This window comes from Polypterus senegalus, chromosome 8, assembly GCF_016835505.1.
Source record: "Polypterus senegalus isolate Bchr_013 chromosome 8, ASM1683550v1, whole genome shotgun sequence".
NCBI lineage: Eukaryota > Metazoa > Chordata > Cladistia > Polypteriformes > Polypteridae > Polypterus > Polypterus senegalus.
The window spans coordinates 159,261,434-159,280,277 of NC_053161.1; the positions used below are offsets into that span (position 1 = coordinate 159,261,434).

Below are 18,844 nucleotides of genomic sequence, written 5' to 3' on the forward strand. Positions count from 1 at the left end.
TACAGTTCATTGGCAGTGTGTAAAATATTCAGTGTCACAGTAATTGCGATGCTCTTTGCATGAAAAAAAAAGTGTGTTCCATTAAAATTTCCCTTTTTCTTAGTGAATTGTGACATTTACTTAAAAAGTGCAGCAAAAATGTATTTGGCGTCCAGGGGTGCATTAACCCCCAAGTATGTGGCGGTTTAAAGGTTAAAGAGTACTTGAATAAAAGATGTATGAGAAGAAACCTGTTTCATTGGCAATACTAATTAGTTACTAATGAAGACAATGGCTAGAGAAAAACCCGCAGTCACTGTGGCACTCCCAGTAGTGAGTCTGAAACTCCTGATTTATTATAACAGGATGAGTTCCCATTGTAAGTTTCTGTTTTAGTGTTCACTGTTGGAAATTCTCAGCTTTATTTTCCTTCTCCTTTTGCACACACACAAAAAAAGTCAAACTCGAAGTACCAGGTACAAAGAAAACTGCTCAGTTAATCTTTCACTTTGAAGAGCTCCACCTACACTGGATTCTTTAAAATAAGGTGATGTGAAACCTCTCAGTCAGACCTCATATCTGATCACCATGGCACTCAGCAAAGGTAGGATGTCTGTCTTTCTTCTGTCTTTGAACTGCCGTAATGAAATCTAACTACTATTTAACCACATTGTTTTTTAGTTTCAGAATGTGACATGCAGCAGGAGACCAATGAGACTGTGAAATGTTTTAGAGGTCTTTGGCCAAAAGCTCAGAAGATCGCGCTGCTCTTCCACCTTTCTTACCTCCGGCTTGGGAAATTTCCACAGTTTGAGAGTCTCATTCGCACCTCGGCTGTCAAGAGTCTGGAAGTGTTTTCTGAATCATCTGTACTATTGGGGAAGGTAAGTAATTAATAAAACATTATTTTATCTTTTTTAATTTTTAAAGCCAGTAGATTTTCATACATGAGCATAAGCTAGAACAGTTTCTCTTAGGTATTGGCCAAGTAATCGCACATCGTTGTATCATTGTTACTTTTAAAATAAGCAGATTATTTATGCACATGGGTGTAAGCTAGACAATAATTATGAAAAATTAATAACTATTGAGATAGGGGAAGATGTTTTTAAAGTTTAAAAGTAATGTTGCAAAGTTTTTACTTAATAATACATCCTGTTGTTTCTAACGTGTCACAGGATTTGCGAACATTCAAAAACACAATTGCTTTCTTTATTGCAGTGTGCAGTTACTGGACAGAATATCACAACCTCCCTGTTCCCTGTACTGAGACAAGCAGCTGAAATTAGTGATCGGCAGATGATTGAAACAGTTTTACAGAAAATTGAAACATGGATAGTGAATTTATTGGCAGAGGTGGATGTTGTCATAAACAGGTATGTTCTCCTTTTCTTTATTAGACACTCTAAATGTCTGTGTGAATGCTTTCAAGGTCTGTAACACAAGTAATATTTCTGCTTCTTTTCCCTATAGAATTGAGGAATTAAAAAAGAATGTTGAATGTGACTCTAATGAAGTCGAAAAAGAAAAAGATGAGAGACACAAAAACCAAAAGGAATCTGAGACCAAGACGGAAGAGATAGCACAACATGAAGAAGGTGCTAAAAAAACAATGCAGGATATTGAAAATCTGGAGAAAAAACTTGCAGATGTGAACCATCAAAAACAAAAGCTAATTCAAAAAATTGAAGACAGAGATAACCTGCTTTCAACTTGCCTAGCACCCATTCCCTGGTGGTTAAGGTGGCTGTATTTTGCAGGCTATTGTAACAACTCTATAAAAGCTCATCAGAAGGAAATTGAAAATCTTAATGAACAGTACAATAAATTTAAAAAAGAATTAGAGGGATTGCAAAACGAACTGGCTTCTAAACAAGATACAATTTTTCAACTGCAACTCGATCTGATCAGTTTAAATCAGAAAGCAGGTAAGGAGTAAAGCAATCTGTTTGTTTTATCCTTCTTCTTGTTCTTCTGTGTTATGGCAGTTTGTATACACTTACCGCCTTCTATTGTATACGGAAATTTAACATTTTTAAAATCAAAAGATTACGAGATCTTGAATGAAAAAAATGACTTCCTTATTTGCAGGAACAGCTGCAGAAAGCGCTTGCCTACAGAACGTAGCGAGGCATTTGTCTGCCATACAAAGGGATCTGGGACAAGTGAAGCGGTTTTGGCAGGACGCACACACTATCATTAAAGGACTCGGGTCAAAGCTGGAGGCGCAGAAGTTAACAGCTGCGGAATTTCAGAATTATAAGGACATATTTCTGGAAAGTGTGGAATCATCGGAAAATGTGAGTTATTTTCAGTAGTTTTTCAAAAAAAAAAATTAGCAGTGTATTGCGGAAACTGCAATTTAAAATGTCCCTTTATTTCGAAAGGTTGTTTCATTTTTGTCACATTCCTCCTATAGGTACTTCGCAAGGTATTCAATTATTAGGATGCCACCACTTCCTTTTTATTTTGTTTCAAGTTTGTGTGGTAACAGATTATATGCCTTGATTAATAATGTAATACTTTTTATCCTTGTAACAAACTATTTATTTGGTATTACAGACAAAAAGGTGATATAACTGAAGTTTTTAAAAATAGGGAATTAGTGCAGTGGATCGCATGCAGCTGTCACTTTAAATTTCTTCAACAAGAACAAAAGGGCACAGTTGGAGACTGAGCAAGGGCAGATTTTGCACAAATGTTATTAACTGTTTATTCAGAGGAAGAATCGGAGACACATAGTGTGGTAGAGAACATGACGTTAGGATTTATAAAAGAAAACTTGACTGGGAAACGTGAGCAAATTTACCGCAACTCTGACCCGTGCGTATACGCAACATTTTAGAGAAAGTGGGAAACGACAACACCGTTGATCGAGTAGGGAAATTAAACGAAATCAGGTAAATGATTTTATATTGTAGCGACCTTGGAGTTAGGTTCGAAAAAGAAGAAAACAAAAAACAGACGGACGAAGTAAAGCTCACAAAACAGTTTACTTGAACAATAAAGAAGGAAAAACAACACAAGTTGTAACAGCATAAAATTAAAGTCTTCGACTTTGAACTATTTACAGTCTCCTGTATTTCTCTCATATTTGCGGTCCTGTTAAAGAAACGCAAAAAGAAAAAGAAAAACGCCGACTTCGTAATCCCACAACACAACCTTCTAGCCCCTTCGCTAACGAACCTCTCGACCCTCCTCCTGTCCCGGGAAGCAGCTTTTGTATTATTGTCTGCAATAGAATAAACTGTAACTCTACATCGGTCGCCTGCTTGTTTGTCTTATCAAACATGCAAATTATTTACACAAGCGTAGATAATGGTAAGCGTAAAAAAAATAAAACTCGTCTTCATCCACAGAGATGTCGCCTAGCAGCTCTCCGCTCAATAAGCCCTGGAATTCTGTCATCCCCTCCAGTGGTGTTGACACTCAGATGGTGGGCTGCGACTCGCATTTTCAAGTCGACTTTTGATATCTGACTTCCTCTTTTTGTATGTAGGGCATTGTTTAACTTTCTGAACTTGAACTTTTGAGTGCATCCGCCATGCTGCGCCACTCCTCCTGCTTATTTCCTGCTTATGCCACGGATTAAACCACCAAATACTACGTTTTTCTGTGCCTCCATTTCACATTCGCTTAAATTCTTGTTTCCATGTGCTTTTTCCATTGTCTTTTAACCAAACACAGAACCGAAGTGGCTATTTACATTAATTTGCATATTCAAATAGGCATATTTCTGGGAGGAGTCAGGGTGGGGCTGTATGCACATGCATGTGCATTAAAATTCACATTGATTGGGATGTAGAAAGGAAAAGCACATAGAACTTTTATAGAACCCACACACACTTTTATGCATCTGAATTTTTTTTGTGCGTACACACATTTCTAGTTTTGTCATTTCGCCATGTTTTAGTGTGAATTCTATGCAAGGCATTATGCAGTACCTGAGGCCCAAGAATGTTTATCACACTTATGGATGTGCCTGCATAGCCAGCCAATGATGGTCTGCAGCATCCTGATTGCATATGTATAAGGTTCATTAGCATGCTCCATATATGATTATTTCAAGGAGGAACTGGGTGGGGTTTAAGGTGTGCTCACAAAAGCACATTTACAAGATGATTGTGATTTATAAAGGGTAAATTGTGTAGAAATGTGCATACACCAGGTTTTGTAAATTTTATTATTTATTCATTTGCATATGTGTGTTTCTGTTTTTTCATGATTTAAATTAAAAATGAGGCCTCTGGTGAAAGTGACCATACAGAAGGAGCTCCTGTCGGCTAAGTTGGGCAATTAATTTACTTTCCTAAATAACTACTTTTTTTCCCTTTTGAACAATATCTCATATTTTCTAAATAAATGTACAGTTTGAGAGTAATGAAATTTCACAAATGTATCTATACATCTGGTCATCCATTTGTGTCTTCAATGAAACCTTCAGAATCCCATGCTGGTCTTTACTTGAAGACTTGCATTTGTCCATTCCCCGCAATAATAAAACCACAACTGTACTAAGTTCCACAAAGAGATTCCACTGTTATATGCTGGTACTTCCTCTACTTTTCCAGTAAATGGCAACAGTAAGCACACAACTTTGAGCTCAGCTTAAACAGTCAGGCACTTGGAAAGTACAGAATGCTATCAATATAAATAAATGGCGATGTTTACATTGAACCAAATAGTTTAACACCAGTCAAACAACCCATTTAGGATAAAGGCCTCTGCTGTTATGGGAGTTCATGGTCTGCTACTCCATTGATCAGACATTTGTGTCTATCATTAAGATGTTTGTGTGGTGTCTGCCTGTTCTCTCCATATCTGTGTAGGCTTTCCTCTCATATCCCACAAAGATGTGCAAGTGAGGCTAACTGGTGATTCCAAACACACCCAGTATGTGTGTGTTTATGTGATTGGGCAATGATTGCTTCTTGCCATCTAGTGCAGCTATAGGCTCAAGCCCCCTGTAACCATGAATTGGATTACACGGGTATGAGATTGACTGCGTATGATGACTTTGTAAACATTGCAAGTGATACAGAATATATAGATGTTGAAAGTGATTGGAATTTTAATTGGAAATTTATTTAATTAAACTGAAAGCAGCGGTTTAATTCATCCATCATCCATCCAGAATAATTCCAGTCCAGAAATACTGGGGGCAGCAGGTAGCCCTAGATGCTCGAAGCTCATCACAGTGTTGAAATGCCTCCAAACTCGCAAACATACACATCTGAGTACTACAATGCACTGCCATGGAGCAACAAAGGAGCTTAACATGCTTTTTTCATCTCATTTGGCACTTTGTTAAGTCTGATTGGTATTACAAATATATTCATACAAAAAGAGCAAAAGAATTAAAATTAGATTTCACTGTCAGGTACTGATTTTTGTGTGTTTGTTTGCTTCTTTAAATGTATTATTATTATTATTATTATTATTATTATTATTATTATTATTATTATTATTATTATCACACTTATATTAGCTTCACCTGTTTGTTGTCTGGTACAAATCTTGTAATCGATATTTAACCCACTACCTATTCTCCAAATGACTTGAAATTTTGCACACTTACTCACTTCTGATGACAATACATGAATTAATAATCACTTTCAATAATTGATCAATGAATCCATGTTTATTAATAATGAAATTTTCATATGAAGAATAGTTCAAGACTTCACCAATAGATGGCGCTAGTAACTGACTCTTGTATGAAGATGTGTGCATATAAACGTCAAAGGAAGTGTTAAAATATTGATTACAAAACAAAAACTTGAAAAAAGTTAAAGTTGAAAATTATATATATATATATATATATCTATAAATATATGCTTATATATATCTTAAAAGTGTGCTTATAAAAGTTAAAAGTGTACTTAAAACATAAAAATATGTAAAAAAATAAAATAAAAGTGTGGGTGCTTTTCATCAATCCATGCTTTTATTTTTTCTATGAGTGATGTATGATAGACTTATTTTTAATTTTTTAATACACTTTAACTTTAATAAAAGCGTAGTTTTTAAAAAGTCTGTGTATATATATATATAAGGATTGCGGCTTTCCATGCCGGTCCGCACCCAGGACGCCAGGAGGAGCTCTCCCGACAGCAGGATCATGCCCGAGGTCCAGCAGGGCATTATGGACCTTGTAGTATTTTTACACAACCCAGCTGGATACCTTGGGCGCCACCAGGAGTCGCTGTGGGGGCTTATGGGCTCTTTTATGCCCTATGACCCGGGAGTACATCATGGTCACGTGACAGGAACGAACAACGTGCTCCCGGGTTAAAGAAAAGGACTGATTGCCCTGACCCGGAAGGAGTAAGGAACTATGGACTGTCGGGACAGGAATACCTCCGGGTCAGGGGCTATAAAGGACGGTGCCTCAGTCCAGACGGAGAGCTGAGCTGGGAGGAAAAGTGGCTAAGTGTCTGGGCGAGGAGGAGAGTTTATTGATAGAGTGTTTGTTGGTTTATTGTATGAGTAGTGTGGAGGGTGCTTGGTGCACAGAAGAACAAAATAAAAAGGTTGTGGACTTTTACCTGGTGTCTGAGTTGTACCTGAGGGTTCAAGGGTGCACTACTGCCCCTACTGTCACTATATATATATATATATATATATATATATATATATATATATATATATATATATATATGTATATGTATATATATTTGCCTGTTTGGCATATATAGTATGTACAGTGTGTGTATATATATATGTGTATATATATATATAGCCTATTCTTTCTAACCACCTCCTGGAATCAGTAATTCATGCATTCATTACGTCCCGCTTGACTACTCTAATTCCTGCCTTTTGGTATCAGTAAAGCCACACTTTCTAGACTCCAACTGGCTCAAAATGCGGCTGCAAGGCTTCTAACTGGAAGCAACAGAAGCCAACACATTACACCGATTTTAAAACCCTACACTGGCTGCCGGTTAGATTCACAATCGATTTTAAGATACTCCTCCTAACCTATAAGGCATTAAACGGTCTAGCCCCGCCTATTTGAGTGTCTTGCTCCATTGTCACAATCCCCCTCGTGTTCTTAGATCCACAGATCAGCTGCTCCTAACCGTTCCCAAGGCACGTTTTAAAGCTCGTGGTGAAAGGGCTTTCTCCGTCTGTGCACCCAGGCTCTGGAACTCCCTGCCCTTAGTGGTTAGGCAAGCCGCTTCAGTCGCCACATTCAAATCTCGCCTAAAACGCACTTCTTCACATTGGCTTTTAATTCTTAACCTGTTTCATTTTCCACTTGTCTTTTGCTATTTTCTCTATTTTATTTGGTCCCTTGACCTGTTTTAGTATCTCTGTTTTAATTCTCTCTTAATGTTTATTTTTAATATTTTGCTTTTAGTCCTGCTTGTTGTAACTGTACAGCGCTTGGTCAGTTGTAATGCTGTGTTTTTAAGCCAACAAATAAATATGGTATGGTATGGTATGGTATGTGTGTATGTATATATTCCCTACTGCTTTGGTATTTTATTACACAACACAATATCTAGTCATTCATATTGATTTTGAATTTTGTGACTGGTAAGAGTGCTGTCACAGACCCCAAACCCAAAGAATGCTAAGAAACACAAAATATAAAGAAAAAAAGGGATTTATTATAATAAAAATGTAATAATACAATGGGTCTTGGGGTTAAATGAACAATTTTTAAAAAAGCGTTTGTCTCCCCTTATCTACTCCATTCACTATTCTTTGATATTTTGATTTCCTTCCTCCTCTTGTCTACTTTGCTCTTAACTCAAAGCTCAACTCGTCATTTAAGTCCCTGCTTGGTCCACTTCTGGACAAGTCCAGCTACCACTTTTGGGTTCGGGGTAAGGCTAGGGAACTCCTGGGGGTCATCTTGGCAGAACTGACCCCCTACTATGCCTGTAATTCCGGAACCTAAGCCTTCTAGTAAAGACCCAAGCAGCCCACTGGACACTTGGCCATCAAAACTGGGAGACATATCAGAACAACAATGCTGAGAACAGGCCATTCAGACCAGAAATTTTGGCCTTCCTATTCGCTTTACAGGAGGTTATTTTTCCAAGTGTTAAATTATTTTTGAAGTAAGACTGGCATTTATGAGGGGAAAAAAAAACTAAACCATAATTGATCTAATTTTGTGATACAATATCATAACTAATTTTTTGCTTCTTTTGCAGTGCTGGAGGATTTTTGCTTCTGCTTGCTTGAATGTGAAGCACCACTTTTCTGTGGACTTGGAACAGCTTTATCGATTCATTGAATATGATGTGGACATGCTTTCTGAAGTAGAGATGCAAGAAAACATACAAGAAGTGCAAAACCAGATTAGTCAGCTCTCGTGCAGACCAATTACTTCAAAAGGAACTGATTTCTGTATCCCATAATATATCACACAATGGCACACTGTATTGGCTTTTCATCTGTGTATATGGTGGGAATTTCCAACCAAGAAAAAAAAATAAGCGAGTGAAACACAATATAATAAAAATTCTATTACAATGAGATGATTTAAATATGGAGTTGTGTGTTTTTGGTGTACAACTATAACTTCTCACACTCACTTGCTGTCTGTGTGGAGTCTCCACAATCTCTCTCTGTGTCTTCTGTTGGGTTTCTTCGGCATCCTTGAGTTTCCCTTTCATATCCCCAAAGATGTGTGTGTGTGTTGCGTTATTCAGTGAGAGTGTTGGTGTGTGTTTGAGTAGGCACTGTGATGAGTTGGCACATTCCCCAAGGCTAGTTGCTGCCTTGATCCCAGTGCTGCCAAGATAAGCTCCAGGCCCCATGCAGTGACACTGAATTGGATTAAACAAGTGTGCACATGCTGTAATTTGATTTGACATACTTTTAAAATTAATTCCAGTAAATAGCAGCATTAACCACTTCCTTCTGACGAAGTTTATTAAAAAAAACTCTATGTTGTTGGTGTGCTGGTGGACAGAGCAGGCTCTTCTTCTTTAGGAGACTGCATACCTTTAATATGGAGAGAGACATCCTTCTGCAACTTGGTGATGGCCAGTTTGATTTTCTACCTTGTGGTGTGTTGGGCTGGCAGAATCACTTTAAGAGAGGCCCATCGAAACAACAAGCTAATTAAAAGGGCAAGTTCAGTTATGGGACACACTCTGGGCCCCCTGGAGGTCATAGCCAAGGAGAAATTGAAAACAAAACTGAGTGCCATTATAAACAATGCTGCACAACCTCTCTCTCTGACACACTAACACTGAGGACTTCTAGAACATGAAGTATTCAGCAGAGGTTTGTCAAGAATCACAATGAGGGCTCCTTTACTTCAACAGCAATACGCCTTCACAATGCTGTACTGGGACTGTGACAGCCAAGTCAGAAGTTTCCTTTTCTTGCTTTTTAAAATGTTCTTCCTTTGTAGTCATTGTGATGTGTGTTCAGACTGAAGTGTGTATGTTTATTTATTTGCTTGCATACTTATCTACCTGTGTATGTGTTTGTTACTATGAAATGTTACAGACTGTGCATTCCTTTGTGTTATTTTGTCTTCTAGTAGAGATATGAAACCATACTATATATATATATATATATATATATATATATATATATATATATATATATATATATATATATATATATATATATATATATATACTGCTCAAAAGAATTAAAGGAACACTTTTAATCAGTATAGCATAAAGTCAATGAAACTATACCATATCAGTCCATATCGGTAGAGATATCCAGAAGGATTTTTTTCCTATTGAGATCTAATGTGTTTTAATTTTTGGTTATATATATATATATATATATATATATATATATATATATATATATATATATATATATATATATATATATAATCTGGAATTCTTTTAAAGTTGAAACTTATGGGATATTAATCTGGTCAGTTAAGTAGCAGGGGTTGTTAATCAGTTTCAGCTGCTGTGGTGTTAATGAAATTAACAACAGATGCACTAGAGGGGCAACAATGAGATGACCCCCAAAACAGGAATGGTTTAACAGGTGGAGGCCACTGACATTTTCCCTCCTCATCTTTTCTGACTGTTTCTTCACTAGTTTTGCATTTGGCTACAGTCAGTGTCACTACTGGTAGCATGAGGTGATACCTGGACCCTACAGAGGTTGCACAGGTAGTCCAACTTCTCCAGGATGGCACATCAATACGTGTCATTGCCAGAAGGTTTGCTGTGTCTCCCTGCACAGTCTCAAGGGCATGGAGGAGATTCTAGGAGACAAGCAGTTACTCTAGGAGAGCTGGAGAGGGCCTAGAAGGTCCATAACCCATCAGCAGGACCAGTATCTGCTCCTTTGGGCAAGGAGGAACAGGATGAGCACTGCTAGAGCCCTACAAAATGACCTCCAGCAGGCCACTGGTGTGAATGTCTCTGACCGAACAACCAGAAAGACTTCATGAGGGTGACCCAAGGGCCCCATGTCCTCTAATGGGCCCTGAGCTCACTGCCCAGCAGCATGCAGCTCAATTGGCATTCGCCATAGAATACCAGAATTGGCAGATGCACCACTGGTGCCCTGTGCTTTTTACAGATGACAGCAGGTTCACCCTGAGCACGTGACAGAAGTGAAAGGGTCTGGAGAAGCCATGGAGAACATTATGCTGCCTGTAACATCATTCAGCATGAGCAGTTTGGTGGTGGGTTAATGATTGTCTGGGGAGGCATATCCATGGAGGGTCACACAGACCGCTACAGGCTTGACAAAGGCACCTTGGCTGCCATTAGGTATCAGGATGAAATCCTTGGACCCATTGTCAGACCCTATGCTGGTGCAGTGGCTCCTGGTGCACGACAATTCCTGGCCTCATGTGGTGAGAGTATGCAGGCAGTTCCTGGAGGATGAAGGAATTGATACCATTGACTGGCCACTACACTTTCCTGACCTAAATCCAATAGAACACCTCTGGGACATTATGTTTTGGTCCATCCAATGCCACCAGGTTGCACCTCAGACTGTCCAGGAGCTCAGTGATGCCCTGGTCCAGATCTGGGAGGAGATCCCCACAACACCATCTGTCATCTCATTAGAAGCATGCACCGATGTTGTCAGGCATGTATACAAGAACACAGGGGCCATACAAAGTGCTGCGTACAATTTTGAGTTGCTGCAATTAAATTTTGGCAAAATGGACTAGCCTGCCACATAATTTTTTCACTCTGATTTTTGGGGCGTCTTTGAATTCAGGGCTCTGTAGGTTGATCATTTTCATTTCCATCAAACGATGTGGCATCCTTTCATTCCTAACACATTACCCAGTCTATATCAGTATAGATATCCAGCAGGATTTCTTTTTCCCATTGAGATCTGATGTGTTTTCAAAGTGTTCCTTTAATTTTTTGAGCAGTTTTATATATATATATATATATATATATATATATATATATATATATATATATATATATATATATATATATATATATAATCAAAATATATCTGTTTCCTTGTAAAAGAGAAAAAAGAATATTACACCATTCATTACTACTCTATTTCAGATCAAAACGATAAAATAAGCAGGATTTAATAATATTAATTTGATTATGCAGCTTTAAGTGCTCCTTATTTTAAGCCTTTAAATTGATATCAGTTGAGTACAATCGAAAATAAACTCCAAAACTCAGCTTATTTTGAATTTAATTATAGTGATCCAAACTTCTTCTCAGTTAAGAAAATTAGTTTAGTCCTTCCTGTGTTGTAAAGTAAATACCATCCGTCCTGTTTTTACATTTCCAACCTGAGTCATCGAAGATTTGCGGTGTGAACACTGGCTGCTGTGCCACCCAATCACACTGTTTTAATAATATATCAAATATTAGTATAGCAAATAGTTGTGGATTAAAACTAAACTGTTTTAGCATGGTGGCACAGTGGTAGCTCTGCTGCCTCGCAGTAAGGAGACCTGGGTTCGCTTCCCGGTTCCTCTGTGTGTGGAGTTTGCATGTTCTCCCCGTGTCTGTGTGGGTTTCCTCTGAGCCCAAAGACATGCAGGTTAGGTGCATTGGCAATCCTAAATTGTCCTTGGTGTGTGTGTGTGTGTGTGTGCCCTGCGGTGGACTGGTGCCCTGTGTTGGCTGGGATTGGCTCCAGCAGACCCCCATGACCCTCTGTTAGGATATAGCGGGTTGGATAATGACTGACTGACTGACTAAAACTAAACTGACAATTTATGAATACATTTCTGCTAGTGGATTGCATGAACAACACTTTTCTTCTGTTTGGATGTTTGATTGAGTCCTGCAAAAGACCCACGTAGTGTCCACCAAGTTTGCCTCTTGTATTACTTGCCCAGTGCTGCTGCGATGATCACAGGCTTCCTGTGACCTTAAATTGTGCAGATTAAATGTTCCCCTCAGCACATGCAGGATGCCACCATACCGGAGCAACCATGTGTAAGATGGTTGCTCCAATGTCATTAGGGAAAAGGCAATATGCCAATGTAATAATAATAATAATCTGTTCTCTCTATTTTAAAAAAAAATCTTGGGGAGGGAGACAAGACGTGATCTTCTCAGAAGACAATTTGAAGTCCCGTGAGTGAAGCAGCTCTCCAGTAAAACAAGCAAATGATCTGATATCCTGCAAGAACGAGATTTAACCACTCCAGGAGCCGGAAATAAAGGACAAGCATTGTCTTTACAACGTCACGTGAGACATCATTTAAAACAAGTCCACAGACATCTAACCTAGCAGTTGTTGGATTGATTTTGGCAGACACGCATCATGTGCTCCCAGCTCTTAAATCAAAGACAAGCAAAACACGCAGCTCGCCAGCAGCAGAAAGACAACAGATGATCAAACGGCATCTCCTTAGTGTGCATTCAGCCCCCTAAACCCTTAACAACGCGAGCATCTTTATATGTCCTGTGAGATAGAGATGTAACCACACCCGGGGCCTGTAATAAAAGACAAGTATTGTTTTTACAAAAGTTTTAAAGTATAAGTGAAAATAATACATATGTAACAATTCCCATGAAAATAACAATCTCTTTAAATTGTATATCCGGTAAACCAAACCCGGGGGTGGGTGAGCAAGGGGGCTGAACCCCCGAGTAATAATAATAATCATAATCATCATCATCGTTTTTTTTAAGTTGCAGGAATAACCTCCCATAGTAATGTAGAAGTGCATATTTGTATTCTTTCTTTTTTAAATAACGTTAGTATTTACTAAAAAGTAATTTCACTATACAGTATAAAGCAAGCATCTAACTTTTAACGCGTTACCTCCAACACCAAAAGGGACAGTAGTGGCCGAGGATGCTAAATATTTTCTAGCTGACTTAGCCTGGACTGGCTAGTCGATGTCCATGTGTTGCTCAAGTCCGCATCGCTCAACATCAGGTTTTGTGGTAGAGGAGAACAGTGGCTCATGTTTAGAGTCTGATGACAGTTCATGTATTCACGTTTTCTTTCGCGCGGATTCTGTGGTTGCCACCTGTTGATGTTCTGGGGTGATCTTCGAGAGCATTATCCGCAGCCTGTCTCACGATCTCTAGCCGCCATCCCCTCATCATTGAGACGGCAGCCTCTCTTCCTGCCGTTAAGGTCTTTAAACCTCCGCCTAAATTGGAAAACTCCCATTTGATTTGTGACGTTAACGATCGAGTTGAGGGGAGTACGGTTATGCCCCTAATAAGTGCTAGAACTAGCACGTCTATAATGTGGAGAAATAAGGGGCACGCAACGACCAAAACGTATGTTTTGCATTACTATATTACAAGACAACATACCAAAAGCACTAACAATTGGATATTAAAAAGTAGAAATATAAAATCACTGCATGGGTTTTGTGGGTAATCAGTGCAGCTCAGGTTGTGCTTAGCCGTGTGATAAACATGTACCAACTCCGCAGCTGTTAACATGAAGAGCAGTCATTAATTAGATTGAAAATGTTTATAGATTAGGGTATTCAATAGCAATGAATTATCAAAAAAAAAAAAAATAAAACTTACAGGATAGACTGTAATCGCGCGCTGATCGGCGGCGTGTCTCAAAATTTGACGTCATTTTCGCGAATGCGCCCTGTAAAAGCTATGTTTTAAAGAGATCGCCTGTCCAGAATAGGTGAAGAGCATGCAGCAGATTGACGTGTCCCAGGACTGTGTTTTATGCGCTCGCTTTTTGGAATTGTTGTTTTTGATATTATTATTTGCCCCATTATTAAATGAAAACTGTTTACCAAGTAATAGTCTATCTGCCCCTGCACCATCCGCTCCTATCACCACCCACGTGCAGTTCAGTTTTTCAGTCGGTAAGTTGCCATTCTTTAAACCTTTTATTTTGCTAAGTCTTTCATCCATTCATTATGAGTTTCAAATGTACGTTACATGCGTGTTTATTCGGGCGTGCATTATGTATTAACCTCGCTAACATGTTTGAGCGTGAGAATGAACTGTTTTAGTTAGTTATTAATACGTTGACTACATCTGTTCAAGAAACAACGATTTAACTGTCATGTAATCAAGGCGGAATTAAGACTCCAACCTCAATACTTCTACAAGACATTCCCATCAGACACACACTGATTTGGAAGTAATAAATCTGGCACGGGAATTAAAAAGTCCAAAACGTTATATCCGGTCAGATTCACCTTCCTTTTTTGTCCGTTTTGTGTATTGCAATGAAAGTAACAAACAGACGAGTGCAGTATCACATCTGCTGGAATTCAAGCTTTGTTCGGATATTGCAGTTAACGAACACTGATTAAACGTTTTAAAAGGCGTATGGCAATGTGTGGTATAAAGGCGATAGTCAACTGGGTCCAAATAAAGTAAGGGACTACAAAGCAGTGGATTGCGTAGTTCTCGGGTCTGTCGTTGTTTGAAGTGTCTTAATCCTGCTGTTGCCTCGTTGTTTGCCACGTCGCGGTTCACGTCTACGTCGGCGACACTGCAGAACTGGACTGCGCGCTGAAACTAAAGCTGCTAGAAGCGGTGACAACAGCCGTCTGTTGACTATCTGTGGGGTCATATCTCATTGGCTGGCGCCCTGCCCGGGGTTTTTTTCCTGCCTTGCGCCCTGTGTTGGTTAGGATTCACTCCAGCAGACCCCCGTGACCCTGTAGTTAGTTAGGACCCTGTAGTAAGCGGGTTGGATAATGGATGAATGGATGGATATCACATTGGTCTCAACTGCAGTATGTGCTGCTTATTCAAAGTACTTTTTAATTCAATTCATTGTTTCTGGAATAATTTTTATAGTTTTCAGCACAACTGGGACTTATGCTTCTAGATCTATTTTTTACTTTTCGTTGCGCCACTAAGCTCTTGTTTTAAATGACCGTTAATATGGACTTGTCCTGCCTGATCATGCCACACTCCTGTCAACCAAGCAGTACTCATATTTTTATTTTAAACTTATTTTATTATGTCAGATTGGATATTGATTTACAATCGAAGCGGAAAAGGGGTGTAAGCCGGATAACAGATTCCGATGGGCGCATGCACTTTAGCCAAAAACGTTGACTTTTTTTGTCTTGTTTATGCTGATTTGCGACCACAGTCACAGGGTAGATCCGGCCATGCGTATTTATAGTCTTCATTCAACCTCATAATCTTACACCTGCCAGTTTTATGGAATATAATACATGGAAGATGCTCGGCTTTTTACCTCACTTCATATCTGTACTTTTCTTGGTTTATATGTCAGAGCACCATTTCTGGATTTATCTTGAGCGTACAATACCATCCAGCCTCACATATTGATTGAAACATCGAGCTGAATGAATGCTAACTCTCTTATTACATGATGGATTCAAGACTTTCTTTTGAATTGTCCACAGACAATCAAAGTACAGCACTTTTTAAAGCTGGAAGTTCGCAAGGATGTGTCTTATCTTCTTTACTTCGTAACTAGCTTGATTCGAATTGTTTTTTTTTTATGTTATTCTCTGCACTTTGACTAGCTATTGCTTTTATGAAACGATATGCACGGAAATGTAATCGCAGAAAACTTTACCGCGTTAATCGCATGCGTCAAAGACGATTAATCAGCAGCTGTAACTATGTCGTTTTTCTGAATTCCCAATAAAACACTAGACTCATTTTTTTTTCTCGATCATCACTACAAAATACAGGGGGTACACATTAAGAAAGTATCAGTTTTGCATAGATAATCATTTAAAAAGAAAGTCACTCAAGATTAAGAAGAAAAAGCCAGTTTTACATTAATTCGGTACAATGAAGAAAGTGGCAGGGAAAAAAAACAACCCGCAGCCATAGCGGCGCTCCTGGCACTGAGTTGGAAACTCCCGATTTACGTAACAGGACGAGTTCTCATTTGTGATTTTGCCTTTTGAATTTTCCAGCTTCCTCTCCCCTCTTCTTTTGCACAACAGTAAAAGAGAAACTGAAAGTACTGAAAGTACCAGGTGTCAATAAACATCTTCAGTTAATTTTTAACTTTGGAGGCCTCCATCTGCATTGGAGTCTTTAAAATAAGGTGCCCTGAAACTTCTCAGTCAGACATCATATCTGATCACCATGGCACTCAGCAAATGTAGGTAGCATTTTTTCTGTGTTAGAGTTTACATAATGAAATCTGCTATGTTACCACATTTTTTTAGTTTCAGAATGTGACATGCAGCAGGAGACCAATGAGACTGTGAAATATTTTAGAGGTCTTTGGCCAAAAGCTCAGAAGATCGCGCTGCTCTTTAATCTTTCCTACCTCCGGCTTGGGAAATTTCCGCAGTCTGAGAGTCTCATTCGCACCTCAGCTGTCAAGAGTCTGGAGGTTTTTTCGGAATCATCTGTACTATTGGGGAAAGTAAGTAAATCATCAAACATTATTCTGTCTTTTTCATTTTTAAAGTCAGCAGACTTTTATACATGAGCATAAGCTAGAACAGTTTATCTTATCATGTCGGTGGCTAATTGTACCTTATTGTGTTATTATTATTTTATAGATCAGCAGATTACTGAGTGTAAGATAGAACATTTTCTCTTAAATTATGGGTCATGTGCTGCCTGAACTTGGGTTGCTCTGAGTCGTGAATCACAATAGTACAGAAGAGTATTAGGGCTACAGAGAAAGGGTCACATATAAATTTGTAGAACGAAGATTCTTCAATGTTCCTTGTAAGTTTTGAACACTCAATACTTTAAGTTTATAGCTAGATTTTCTTTTACAAAGATGTTTATTATATGGTGAACATGTAAAGTTATGTTGTCACTTAAGAATTAAATTAGAGAGGTAAATAATGTAACATTCTATGATCTGCTTCTTGCAACTGAAGAGGGCCCTGTGGCTGATGTTTGCCGATTGGTAGACCAACCACATGCGCTACCAGGTAGGTAACCACCCATTCAATCAGATCGGGACTCAGAACACGTATATATATATATATATATATATATATATATATATATATATATATATATATATATATATATATATTGTCACACACGCGCATGGGAGGCAGCTAAAGGGCTCGAGTGAAGGCAGTTCTGAGCCATGCCGGGATGTGGCAGAGCGCACTAACTCTCTTTCTCACTTCCCTGTAGACCTAACCCGGGAGGTTCCACCTGTCTCTCTGGACGTCACTTCTGGGACCGAGCCAATGGAGACAGACCTTGCCAGCTCCGGCCCCCCTGATGTCACATCCGGGACTAAACCAATGAACGATGAACACGTGCCCGATCCTTATGACCTCACTTCCTGTCTCCCCCTTTAAAAGCCTTCCCTTTTCCCTTCTGTGTCAGTCTTGTTTTGGACTCTGTTGTAAGCACTTCAGTGCTGTATTTCTATAAGAAAAAACGATTTTGCAGCCAGGATACCAAATATACGGGTGGCTGCCCCAAACCTTTATCTGTTCATGTCTCGTTTTGTGACAGTGGCGAGCGGCAGGATGGAGAAGTCCCAGAAGAGAAGGGGACAGGACCTGCAAAACACCCAGGTGGGAGCGTACCGGGGCCGAGTATTCAGGCGGGGAGGGTGCCCCGTGGTTCGGCGAGACCCGGTGCGGGCTCCGCTCCCAGCACGCAGAACTAGGCCATCTAGAGAGGCCAGGGAGTGTGCGGGTGGGGCTCACCGAATTGGGCTGCCCTGGAGGGGGGAGACAAGAGGGACTCAGTATGCTCTCTTGGGGGAGAGTGCCTGCCCCCCAGTGAAACCACAGCCCCTTTTACCACCTTGGGGTGCCCCAGACTGGCAGGTGAGTAAAATAACGAAGTGGAGGTTGGACCCTGAGAGGCCGACCAGTAAACAAGCCTGGTCCTTATGGGCAAAAGTATGGCAGTGGCTACGGCCCTTGGAAAACAAGCCCTACCAGGTCATTGAGCAGGTAGCGTGCTATCTGCTCCTGAAAGCACTTCCCCAGGGCTTCACCCAGCCGGTCTGGGGCGTGCAGTTTACGAACATGTCAGGGCTCATAGAGCTTCTGGAAACACAGAGGGCGGCCTCACACTCTGGGAGAGCAGAACCGTCCTTCTGCCAAACTCAGCCGGGGTATGTCCCAAGACCTAGCCCCTCCCTGTATAACCGGAGCTTGCATCGGCGTCCCGCGCACGCAAAACCGCTTGGAGGGAGGAGGATGCAGGTTGGTGTGCTCTGACAAACCCGTTGACGGTCCCGCATACAGGCGTGGTGATCGTTAACGGTTTAAAACTTCGCTCTGCTCGATTCCCGCAGCAACATTTCCATTGTTGCCCGCCGCTTTGTGCTACGCGACAATGGCTAAAATTCAAGACCAGTATAACCTGTGTCCACGGGGAAACCCGCTGGTACAGCACCGCCGCTTGTGTCATTAGCTACGGAGGATCAGTCCAGAAAGTAACCGTGGCAATCCTTCCTGATCCTCCACACCCGGTGATACTAGGGCGGGACTGGTCTGACATTAAAAGCGGTGAGACACATACCACTCCCGGGT

General features: G+C 39.9%; 1 protein-coding gene across 1 annotated transcript; it reads left to right on the plus strand.

The window, feature by feature from the left end:
• Positions 1–527: 527 nt before the first annotated feature.
• Positions 528–8,460, plus strand: LOC120534425. Its single transcript, XM_039761996.1, has 6 exons — positions 528–583; positions 661–863; positions 1,201–1,355; positions 1,453–1,907; positions 2,071–2,279; positions 8,151–8,460. The coding sequence occupies exons 1-6, from the start codon at positions 568–570 to the stop codon at positions 8,355–8,357; spliced, it is 1,245 nt and encodes a 414-aa protein (XP_039617930.1). The 5' UTR covers positions 528–567; the 3' UTR covers positions 8,358–8,460.
• Positions 8,461–18,844: the final 10,384 nt, after the last annotated feature.

Excerpts from the sequence above, each read along its gene's own strand:
- LOC120534425 (XM_039761996.1), top strand. Across the intron at positions 1,356-1,452 it reads GTGGATGTTGTCATAAACAG|AATTGAGGAATTAAAAAAGA; the intron begins GTATGTTCTCCT and ends TTTTCCCTATAG. Across the intron at positions 1,908-2,070 it reads CAGTTTAAATCAGAAAGCAG|GAACAGCTGCAGAAAGCGCT; the intron begins GTAAGGAGTAAA and ends CCTTATTTGCAG.